This window comes from Sarcophilus harrisii, chromosome 2, assembly GCF_902635505.1.
Source record: "Sarcophilus harrisii chromosome 2, mSarHar1.11, whole genome shotgun sequence".
NCBI classification, from domain to species: Eukaryota; Metazoa; Chordata; class Mammalia; order Dasyuromorphia; family Dasyuridae; genus Sarcophilus; species Sarcophilus harrisii.
This window is the reverse complement of record NC_045427.1, coordinates 232,516,613-232,528,901: the sequence shown is the minus strand read 5'-3', so window position 1 is coordinate 232,528,901 and position 12,289 is coordinate 232,516,613. Positions and strand designations below refer to the sequence as shown.

Below are 12,289 nucleotides of genomic sequence, written 5' to 3'. Positions count from 1 at the left end.
AATTAGGACTTTTATATAGAAAGGATCAAAACATTGTCAGAGGCTACACTTGTTTTAAAGTTACCTATGGCCAATGTATAAAAGGAACTTGCATTCCATTAATTTTTAGTAGAAATCTGTTGTTGTTCCCTAAATGTTAAAAATATGTCCATCATATACAGAGGATCCCTCATGTTTCTACACTGTTCCCCTTTCTCTTCTGTGGTTCTATACCATCGATCTCAATAATCTCATTAGCCCTTCAACTGCACTTGTCAAAGGTTGTTTGTCTTTCCGTCTGGAACAGGACATGATATCTGGGAGGGAATGCCATGACATGACATGCAAGTGAGTTGGATTGAAATGAGGGAGGTCTATGCAAGGTCCCCTGCCTCATTTTTCCTTCCTAAGCCATTTGAATCCAGTGGATAGATTTAGATCAGGACGACTGGAGATGGCCTTAGATGCAATAAGAGACCTTGGCCTTTTTAAACTAAGGTCTTCCACAGATCTCAGTTAAAGCTAGGTAGCAATGGAGGCAAAGAATCTCCTCTTTCATCTAGTCCAAAAAAAAAAAAAGCTAAATAAATAAATGGATGGATCTGAGAGGGGAAGACCTTAGGGTTTCTACCCAAAGCAGAAATGATTGCTATTTACATTCAATCTGAGTCCATCAGAACTCAAACAATGAACAAATGGGGCTTGGCCTAGGACCTCTTGGTGGCCAAAGAATCAGATTAGTTTTGGTTTAAGGCCTGGTCCTTAAGAAAGAAATCTAACTTCCAGAACCATGTATACACGATTAATTTCTCCCCTGACCTTCTATTCTGCATCACCAACAGCCTACTAGATACCTACTTCTGGATTTCTTATAGGCATCTCAAATTTAACATGTCCAACAGAACTCAACTTCTTACTATCCTTCTTAAGCTGCTCCATTTCCATCCAGGATACCACCATCCTTTCAATTACTCAGGTTGGCACTCCTGTAGTAATCCTTTACTCTTTACTTTCTCTTAAACTCATGTGTTATCTGTTGTCAACTTTTGACAAATACCTTTACAAATATCTCTAAATCTTTCCCTGTCCCTCAACTCCTAAGATCATCCCCTAGTCCATACCCTAATTAACACTCTCTTGGATTGCTATAACATCCTCCTAATTACTCTTCCTGCCTCAAGCCTTTCCCCTTTCCAATCCATCCTCCACACAGTGGCCAAATCGATATTTCTCAAGCACAAAGATTAGCACCCTATTCCACTACTCAAGAAGTTTCAGGGGCTCACTTTTGCCTCTGTATTCAAATATAAACTTTTTGATTGACATTTTATGGCCTTCAACTTTATGATGTTTAATGGCCTTTGTGACCTGACTTCAACCCATCTTTACACACTGATTTCACAGGACTTCCCTCATGCACTCCACATTGTTGTGAAAGCAGTCCTATTTCCTTCTTCCAATACATGACATTCCATCTCCTTCCTCAATATTTTTTGCACAAGCTATTCTCCTTACATAAATGCAGTTTGCATTCACCCTCCACCTTTTAGAATCCCTAGTTTCTTTCATGGCTTAGCTGAAATCCCACCTTCTACATGAGACTTTACTTTCTTTACTCCCATCCCACCAGGTGCTGGTGGCTCTCTACCTGAAATAATTTTGTATTTAGTCAGTCAATAAACATTTATTAAGCTTCTATGTGTCAGGCACTATGCTAAGCACTGGGGATATAAAAGAAAAACTCAAGGATTTCAGTCTAATGGAGAAAGACAAATGCAAACTTTATATATGCAAGATACTTACAGGATAAGTTGAAGATATTTATTTAGTTTGTATAGTATATGTTTTATATTGGTTTATTTGTTTATTTGTATGCATATAATTCCCTCACCCTCAATAAAATTTTGAGTTTAGAAACTGTTTCTTTTGTAATCTATAAATTTTTGAGTTTAGGAACTGTTTCATTTGTAATCTTTGATTCCCAATTGCTACTAGCCTTGCATATAGTAGTTGTTTAGACTGGAGACTTTTTTTCCATTTTTTTTTTTTTTTTTTTTTTTTTTAGCTGAGGCAATTGGGGTTAAGTGATCTGCCCAGGGTCACACAGTTATTAAGTGTCTGAGGTCAGATTTGAACTCAGGTCCTCCTGACTTCAGGGCTGGTGCTCTATCTACTACACCAACTAGCTACAGCTACCCCTTTAGTAGTTATTTAATAAAAACCTGTGAATGAATAAACAAATATTATTGAGTTTTCTAGTTTAGTGCCATTTTTATCAATTTTATTTTCTAGCACATTTTATTAATTCGTGTGTCTCCCCACCCAATTCCCTATTACTCTTAAAACAATAAACTACACCTTTTTTTTTCTGCTAAAAGAGATTCTTTAAGTTGTATCCAATTTAGTTGTCACAATCCAAGCTATCTGTTTCTTCTTTTTTAAAAATAAATTTCAATAAATTTCACTAACCTGTGATATATCTTGGTCACAGACATTCCTCATATTCCTACTTGATGGCTCAGAAGAAAATTTGCTTTCCCTTGGTTTACCAAGAGCAATAGTCCCTTGGTACAAATCAAAATCTTTTCTTCTGGGGACCTGAGTGAATGTTTCAAGTTTATGATCTGTTTTCATCTCTTCTTTATCATAGTTCTGTTTAAAAAGGAGCTTCCCATTTGCAATGATGATGGAGACAAAGCGCTTGATGTCTTCTGGAATTGTCCGAGCCACCATGACAAATCTGTCCAGATCATCAGGATTGTTCTGAAGTTTGTCAGTAATAAGAATGTCCAGAGACCAATTGCAGTTATTCAGAGCTTCCCTTGTTTCTAGGAGAATCTGGTAGGAATCTGAAATAATCTGTAGTTGCTTTTTTATCCTGACTTGAAGGTTATTGTCAGTGAGATTGCTAGCATTCACACTGACCAATTGGGCAAAATCCAGAAATTCTCCCAGTGATGACTTGATGTGATTAGCAGCTCTATGGATCCCATCAATGTTTGCTTCCAAGTATTCTTTGAATCTCCACTTACTGCTCACAAAGATCATTAGACTTGCTATAGAGCTAGCTACTCTGTGCTGTAGATCTGTTACCATCTCTTTGACCAAATCCAGGTCCAACATAATCTCTTTGCCTGGTTCTTCTGATGAGGAAATAGATGAGGGATCAGTAGAAGCTGAGGAGCAAGAAGATATACTAGTTCTGCTATCTATACTGGAAATGGATAATCTGTCTTGTTCGGAGAGCTCAGGGGATATTGATCTTGGATGTCTTGGTAGCCAAGAGGGAACACGATAAACACAGTTTTCTGAAGCATCATTTTTCTTTTCAGGATCTTTTCCAAGCTGAGGAACATTCCCTTTGGGAATGTCATAAATATTGGGCTTTGTGTTCTGCTGCTCCACCCGAGGAATCAGAAAACTGGGGGGAACAGCATATTCAATTCTAGGTTTCAAGGGTGGTACATCTCGCGAGGGTGGAAATGCATATACAGGTATTTCTGGGGCACTGATTTTTTTCTGAACTGGGCATATATTTCTGTACTGGTTATCATTTTGTGGTTGGAGTGTCTTTGATTTATCATTTGGTGAATTTTCTAAGGTTGATATACACCTGGGAGGTGGGATATCATAGAGCACCTTCTGTTCTGGGGAATTTGATGGGGATGCTTTTCTCAAATCTGTTTTTTCTGGAGACACTGGGGTGTCATAAATCCATTCAGGCTTCTGAGGACTGGGCAAAGTATTATAGCAGCCTTTTTTAACAGATTTTGTTGATGGAGAAACAAAGCAGGGCATAGAAACGACTCTTGCAGTTGGAGGGGGTACATCATAAACCTATGCAAGAAAGAACCCAATAAAGATTTAATAACAAGAATACCTCCCATAAACAAAAGCTAATTGTGTCTTTTATAATATATTCCATCTCCTGACTAGGGCATTTTCTTCTCTCTCTCTCTCTCATTCTTTCTTTCTTTCTTTCTTTCGCTTTGGCTAGGCCCAATTTAATGTTTATTGAGCAAACAAGTGAAAAATTATTTGTGGTAATTGTCAGATGTTTTACTTTTTCTTTAGTGTTCTCCAGCCTGCTTACTTTTTTCCCCCCAAAGTTAACATATATCTTATTTTCCCCCAATTACATGTTAAAACAGTTTTTAACATTTGGGGTTTTTTTTAAGTTTTGAATTTCAAATTCTGTACTCCCTTCTTCCCTCCCTTCTCTTCTTCCTGAGATGGTAAGCAATCACATATAGATCATATATGTGTAATCATGTAAAACATTTCCATATTAGTCATTTTGTATCAGAATACTTGAATAAAAGAAAGAGAATGAAAAATGGCATGCTTCAGTCTGTATTCGAACAATATTAGTTCTTTCTCTGGTGGAAGGACTCTGCTTCATTAGTCCTTTGGGATCATTGTATTGAATCATTGTATTGTTGCGAATAACTAAGTCATTCACAGTTCTTCATTGAACAATATTGCTGTATAATATTCTCCTGGTTCTGTTCACTTCACTTTGTATCAGCTCATATAAGTCTTTTCAACATTTTTCTGAAATCATCCTTCTTGTCATTTCATATAGTACCATAATACTCCATTGCAATCCTATATCACAACTTGTTTAGCTGTTTTTTTGATGGGCATCCCCTGGATTTCTAAATCTTAGCCACCACAAAAAAGAACTTCTATAAATTATTTTGTACATTTTTTTTGATGTCTTTGGAATATAGATCTAGAAGTTATATTGGATCAAAGGGTATGCCCAGTTTTAAAGCTCTTTTGACCTAGTTCCAAATAGCTCTTTAGAATGGTTGGAATAGTTCACAACTCCATCACCAGGACATTAATGCCCTAGTTTTCCCATATTTTTTCCAATGTCCAGCATTTTTTTTTCTTTTTTTGCCATATTAGTCAATCTAATCAAGTGGTTACCTTGATTAAAATTAAAGTGTTACCTCAGAGTTGTTTTAATTTGCATTTCTCTAATCAGTAGTGATTTAGAGAATTCTTTCTTGTGACTAGATAACTTTGATTTCTTCTGATTAGGGAATTTTCATTGACTCTCCTCAGACCTGGAATGCCCTCTTTCATTCATTTTTTCCTTATGGCTTCCCTGGCTTCCTTCAAATCTCAGCTAAAGTACTATCTTTTTTTTTTTTTTTTTTCTTGAGGCAATTGGGGTTAAGTAACTTGCTCAGGGTCTCACAGCAGTAAGTGTTAAGTGTCTGAGGAAGATTTGAACCCAGATCCTTCTGACTTCAGAGCTGGTGCTCTATCCACTGCATCAACTAGCTACCCTACAGTCTTATCTTTTACCAATTATTTTCTTATTCTGTTTATTGCTGGTGCCTTCACTCTGTGATTATTTCCAATTTACCCTGTATATCTGTGTGTGTGTGTGTGTGTGTGTGTGTGTATGAATGTTATTTATTATTTGTTATCTTCTCCATTAGAAGATGAGATCTTTGAGAGCAGGGATGTTTTTTGCCCTTTTTTAAGATTCCCAGTGCTTAACACAGAATCTTTATGTAGTAATGTTTCTTGACTGATCACTTAATTATGCAATAACTCAATATCTCTTTTGAACCTCACAGTTTTACTGTGAAATAACATGAAATGATAAGACAATTTTTTTTCATAGGGGGGTAGTGGTGTAAGGAAACAATTGAGTAAGTGACTGCCCAAGGTCACAGAACTAGTGTCTGGGGCCAAATTTGAACTCGGGTCTTCTTGACTCTAATGGGAGTCAGTGTTCTGTCCACTATACCACCTAACTGCCTTGACAAATATGAATTCCATTATGGTTTCCTAATTGGTCACTCTGCTTCAAGTATCTCTTCACTCCAGTCATCCCCATGTAGCCATCAAAATGATTTCCCTTAAGTGACAGTCTAACCATGTCATTCCTCTGAGTAGTAACTATTGCTTCTAGGATAATTTGGGTAAATTTTAAAGCTCTTTGTAGCTTGGCAATAGCCTATCTTTCCAGGCTCTTTACTGAGTATTACTACCCTTCTCATACTTCACAACCTAACAAAGCCAGATTTTTAAACATAGTAGTACTCCATTTTCCATCATCCCTTTGTTTACACAGGCTATCCTCTATGACTTGAATATGCTTTTTCCTTATATCTGCTTCAAAGAATCCTTCTCTTTATTCAAAATTTAATGTAAGCACCTTCTTTTCTATGAAGCCTTTTCTTGTCCCCCTAGATGCTAGTGCTCTCCCTCCCAAATTATATTGTATTTATATTATTTATTTTGTCTATTCTTCTACATGTACATATTGTTTCTCTTGCTAGAATGTAAGCTTCTTGTGATCAAGGACTTTTCATTTTTTTTCTTTGTATTCTCGTTGCCCAAAACACTGCCTGAAAAATATAAGGTGACTAATAAATGCTCCTTGATTGATGTGCAGATAACTACCTAAGCTGGTATGTCTAAATCTGCACATCTATTAAAAGCATTTACTAGATAGTTTCTATGTGCCAGGAGTAAGACTGACAGTCTCTCCCAGTTCTCCTTTCCTAAATTTTTTGCTCTTTTGCCTATACTAAACTAAAAGCTAAAATGTTGCAACAGTCTAAAATAATAACAATGGCTCCCATTCAAGGTTTATAAAGCACTTTCTTCCCATTTCTTGATTTTAACAGTTGTATGGAACAAACAGGTATAAGAGCACCTGACCATGAATTTTTGCTTCAACTTAGGTATTGCCAAAAGATATAGATTTATAGAGCCAATAATAATTACAAAGCCTGTCAGCAGCTATCTTATAATAGCATGCTTTAATAAATATGTGGTTTTTCTGCCTCAAGTCTCTTCCTGATCTAGTTCATTTCCATTCAGCTATCAAATTGATCTTATTAATCACAAATCTGTGTTACTCACAATCAAAAAACTTCCGTGGTTCCCTGTCATCTCCAGGATGAAATTTAAAATCCCGTATTTGGCATTCAAAGTCCTTTACAACCTGCCCCCTCTTACATTTCTAGTCTTGTCACACCTTATTTGCTTTGTGTACTCAATCCAGAGACACTGCTTTCCTTTCTTTTGCTCCTACATGACTCCATCTCTAGACTGTGGATATTTTCATTGATTGTCCCTTATACCTAGAATATTCTCCTTCTTCATCTCAGTCTCCTGGACTCCCTAACTTCTAGTTCCAGCTAAAATTCCACTTTCTCTAAAAAGCTTTTACATTCCCTCTTAATCCTAATTATAATGCTTTTATTGATTATCACCAATTTATCTTGTATATATCTGGTTTAAATGTAATTGTTTTCATGATGTTTCACCCATTTGTTTTTACAAATTCTAACATTGAGTGATTACTTCCCCCTCAAGATTCTTATAACTTAGATGTATCATCTAGCTAGCTAGCTATAGACTATGAGTTCCTTTAGAGTAGAGATTGTTTTTGACTTTCATTTTATCTTTAGCACTTTACATAGTGCCTGGTAAACAGCAGATACTTAAAAAATGCTCATTGACTGACTGACAGATCTCATTCATGTGGATATTCCTGCCAGTCATGAAGGTCAAGATTTAGTTATGCATACTCATTATTTGTGACTCTTGCTCATGTTCTTCCATTAGTTTATCAGAGGAGATCTTTCTGTTAATTATATGATGGTAAAGATGTAGTTTATAGTGGAATATCACTTGCAAAAACCTGACTGTGCTTTTTGATGTACATATAATTATCTTAAAAAATTGTAAAGAATAGAAACTAGGTTTATGGATAAGTAGTTATTGATGTTCTCTCTGTCATCTTGTTTTGTAAACAAAGTCTAAGACTAACAAAGTCCATCTTTGGAGTCTTCTTCAGATCTCTTAGAAATTAATTCCTTAGAACCTTCAAAATCTTTAACTTCCAGAGTAAATCTTTAACCTCTAGAGTAAATCTTTGTTCAGCTGGTACAACTGCTTTTCTTCCCTCTTTTTTTTTCCAATGGTATTTGAGACTATAAGATTTGAGTATAAGTATACTACTTCCATTGTCCTCGATGTGAAAAAAAGAATTTTGTTGGCTGTCTTTCCAAAAAGTTTATTTAAAATATTTTTTCATCTACTTATTGCTATTTTATAAGGTGCTGCTTATAATCTTCCACTTTTTTTCTTAAGCTTTTAAAAGCAATTTTATATTCTAAACTTGGCTCTTTGCTTTGTCAAGTCAAGTGTTTGTTGATTAAGGTGGTTTGTATGTGCTTTTGTTTTCTTCATTATGAAATTTACATTTATGTAAGTATCAGATTATTTGCTGACTATGATTTACATTAGATAAGCTTCTATATGAAATTGTTATAATTACTGTCAATGCCCTTTCTTCTACCAGTGTCCCATTTGTTGGCTTTAATAATATGTTTAAGTAGGTGAAACCAGAATTGTTTTAATTAGATATTATATCCTTTTTCATTTTTATTTTTTATCCTAGTTTTGCATTAATTTTTATTGTTCTTCTAACAAATCAATGCCCTGACTCTACAAAGAGCTTATGGGTTATTTTCTGTCTATTAAAATATAATCAATTTTCCTCCATATTAAAGCAACATGTATTTTGATATTGAGTCACCTCAATGCAAAGGTGAGTGAGTATAAGATGTACTATAGAACAGTGATCCCATTCTTTCTTTAATCTTCCTTTTTTTCCCCTTTAAAAGAGAAGAAAACAAGACAAAAAATATTTCACCCTTTTTGTTATATTTAGATTTCTTTGCCAAACTCAGCCTATTATGAGTTTTGGCATTACTGGAACTCTGTAGGATCATGTCTCACTTTACTCCTTCTCCTTTATTAACTTTTTTCTGTTGTCCTTTCTTCAATTTTCTGTGTGTGCTTTTAAAAAATCTAAATTGGTTAATAAGTTCACTAAGCATCAATATTGGTATTTTTACACAACTTTTTCTTTTCTTTTTCACTGGAGTTGTTTCTTTTTATGTCTTCAGAATTTCATTTATGAGTGCTTCCCCTCATTCCTGAGCTGACTTCTCTTGTAGTATTTTCAGTCAAAGGCCATCTTTCCTTTCTTTTAACCTTTTAAGATCTATTTCTTAAAAATCTAAAGTATATCCAGCTTTTCTCTCCTCTATGACTCTATCACACATTCTAATGTTGAGTGGTTGTTTCCCCTACAAGATTTTCATACTTTATGTATATTCTCTCTTTCTCTCTCTCTGTCTCTCTCTCTCTGTCTCTCTCTCTGTCTCTCTCTCTCTCTCTCTCTCTTTCTCTCTCTTTTTCTGTTCATATCCATCTATCTATCTTATCTGCCTCTAGATCTAGACCTATTCTCTTAACTTGGCCAGTGTGGAAGTGCAGCTAAGGACCAGTCTCATTGCTGATTGGTAAGAAATTTTGACTTGTTCTTTCTCCAGCCTGGCCCAGTTTACCCTTTCTTAGTTAGAGTGGTGGTCTTAGTTCCTCATACTGTTATGGTACTAAATGTAGAAATTCAGTAGGCTTTATCCCTAATATTGTTCTCAGTGCTTGAGTTCAAGTAAACCACCAACCTTAGCCTCCCAAGTATCAGAGATTATAGAGATGCACCACCACAATCAATCATTTCTCTCTGTATTTGTTTTTCAGATTTCTTGATGCCTTTTGTTTTTACAGCAATCATTTCTGAACCAGATCACCCTTTTAATTCTGAGACTTGTAATTCCATGAGTTGAACCTAACTGGTTTGATTTCAAATACAATTCTTATTGCCCTGGTATAGTTGCCTCCTTCTTTTGGAGTCAATCTAATATAACTTCTGGTGCTTTAAAGCTTTTTAATAACTTCATAAAACTATTTTAAAATATTTATATAATTATCTATATCATACTCACATGGCTTTTGGAAACTTGGTTTCCTCCCTTTTCAGAGTTGGCTGGAATGTCATACACTTGTTGCTTCTGTTCCTAAGATAAATTTAACAGAGAAGAGCAAGATGATCACTAATCTTTTTTTTATTATAGCTTTTTATTTACAAGATATATACATGGGTAATTTTTCATCATTGACAACTGCAAAACCTTTTGTTCCAATTTTTATTATATCAAATTGAAAAATTTTTGTACAAACAAAACTAATGCAGACAAGATTAGAAGGGAAGCAATAAACTGGAAAAAACATTTTTACAGTCAAAGATTCTGATAAAGGCCTCATTTCCAAAATATATAGAGAATTGACTCTAATTTATAAGAAATCAAGCCATTCTCCAATTGATAAATGGTCAAAGGATATGAACAGACAATTCTCAGATGATGAAATTGAAACCATTTCTAGCCATTTGAAAAGATGCTCCAAGTCATCATTAATCAGAGAAATGCAAAGTAAGACAGCTCAGAGATACTACTACACACCTGTCAGACTGGCTAGAATGACAGGGAAAGATAATGCGGAATGTTGGAGGGGATGTGGGACAACAGGGACACTGATACATTGTTGGTGGAATTGTGAACACATCCAGCCATTCTGGAGAGCAATTTGGAACTATGCTCAAAAAGTTATCAAACTGTGCATACTCTTTGATCCAGCAGTGTTGCTACTGGGCTTATATCCCAAAGAGATTTTAAAGAAGGGAAAGGGACCTGTATGTGCACAAATGTTTGTGGCAGCCCTCTTTGTAGTGGCCAGAAACTGGAAACTAAATATAATGAATCCCTCTATTTTTGTCTGCCTACGTTTTTAATTTCCTTCACAGGCTAATTGTACACTATTTCAAAGTCCGATTCTTTTTGTACAGCAAAATAACTGTATGGACATGTTATATATATATATATTGTATTTAACTTATGTTTTAACATGTTTAACATGTATTGGTCAACCTGCCATTTGAGGGAGGGGGTGGGGAGAAGGAAGGGAAAAATTGGGAGAAGGGGTGGGGAGAAGGAAGGAAAAAATTGGAACAAAGGGTTTTGTAATTGTCAATGCTGAAAAATTGCCATGCATATATCTTATAAATAAAAAGCTATAATTTAAAAAAAGAATATTTTAAAAAAAAGAAGATAGCCTCACCTTAGGAATCAAGCGACCTTGGTTTTGTGGGGATGGAACATCATAAACTTGTGAATTATAAGTTGATACTGAGATTGGTTTGGGAAGTGTAAAAAGGTCCTGGTAATGAAGAAGAAGGAGAAAATGATTAAAAAAAAACTTTGGATATTAAAATACATATTCAAAATTAATTTCTAATTGATAAAGATTATTCTAGTGTGTAACCAAATAAAGTAGAGAGATGGTAGTGTAATGGAAAGAGTACTAGTTGGAATCATGTCTTAGATTAAAATATTTATTTTAATACTTAATAGTTCTATGATATTTATTATTCCTGTGAATTTTAGGACTATTAAATAAGATAGTTATTTCTGAGCTTCTGTTTCTTCATTTACATAAGTAGGATAGTAAATATTTGCCTTATATCCCCTATTTATTCATTAATTCATTAAACACATGACTAGCAAAACCTTATCAACTCCTCTTACAAAGGCAGTACATGTTCTGAAGTACTCTAACTTTCAGTCACACTGATAAGTGAGGGCACCAGAAGGTATATCTTTCTATCTGGATTCAAAGAAGCCCATAGATGTTGGTTATGGTAGTTTTCTAATACAACATAGCACATAAGGTCCTAATATTAAGCTTTCCTCCATGTTGATCATTTGATATCAATTAGCCAAAGGTGTTAGAGTAAGAATAATTGGTATGAAATATGTCCCCTAAAGCATGTGACACACTGCCCCATCACTATATACAGATTTCAGTAGGAAAGTGGGCTTAAGCTACAAGAATACATGTTACAAAAAAGTAATTCAGAGCTCCTAGAAATGTTTTTGCTTGAGTTCTCAAGATATTCCCACTAGGGATGATGAATTTTTTTGTTGGGCTTTTTGAAATTTCTGAGTGTCTAGATTGTCCTTAATTCCCAAAGTAGACAGTAGTAAATTTTTCAAAATTATGAATGATTGTTTTATTGAAATTGAAAATTAACTGAAAGATTTAAATCTTTCTCAGTTGCATCTTGTTTTATGTAAACCAATATTGAGGATGTGTGATTTAGTGAAAAAGAACCTAGTCCAAGAGTCAGGAAATCTGGTTTTTAGTCTCTGTTGTTTCAGTACCTTGTCATGTGACTTGGGTTTAGTTACTTCCCCTCTCTGGGATTTTTTTCCTCCTTTGTAAAAATCACAACCATATGATCAATCGATTAATTGAATTGTCAATGAGCAAGATTGATTCAACATTTCTATGAAAATCCAGATTTTAAAATAGTCAAATTAGGATGAGATTATTGTGCATATATGGCAGAAGAGGAAAGGGT

General features: G+C 34.8%; 1 protein-coding gene across 1 annotated transcript in view; it reads right to left on the bottom strand.

Annotated features, from left to right (window-relative positions):
- CASS4 (Cas scaffold protein family member 4) overlaps positions 1-12,289 on the bottom strand; it is a 59,883-nt gene that overhangs the window by 6,344 nt on the left and 41,250 nt on the right. Inside the window, exons 3-5 of the mRNA XM_012539683.3 lie at positions 10,987-11,085; positions 9,816-9,887; positions 2,449-3,816 (exon numbers count right to left, since the gene is read on the bottom strand). Coding sequence (XP_012395137.1) covers positions 2,449-3,816; positions 9,816-9,887; positions 10,987-11,085 — 1,539 coding nt within the window. The remainder of the gene's footprint in view (positions 1-2,448; positions 3,817-9,815; positions 9,888-10,986; positions 11,086-12,289) is intronic.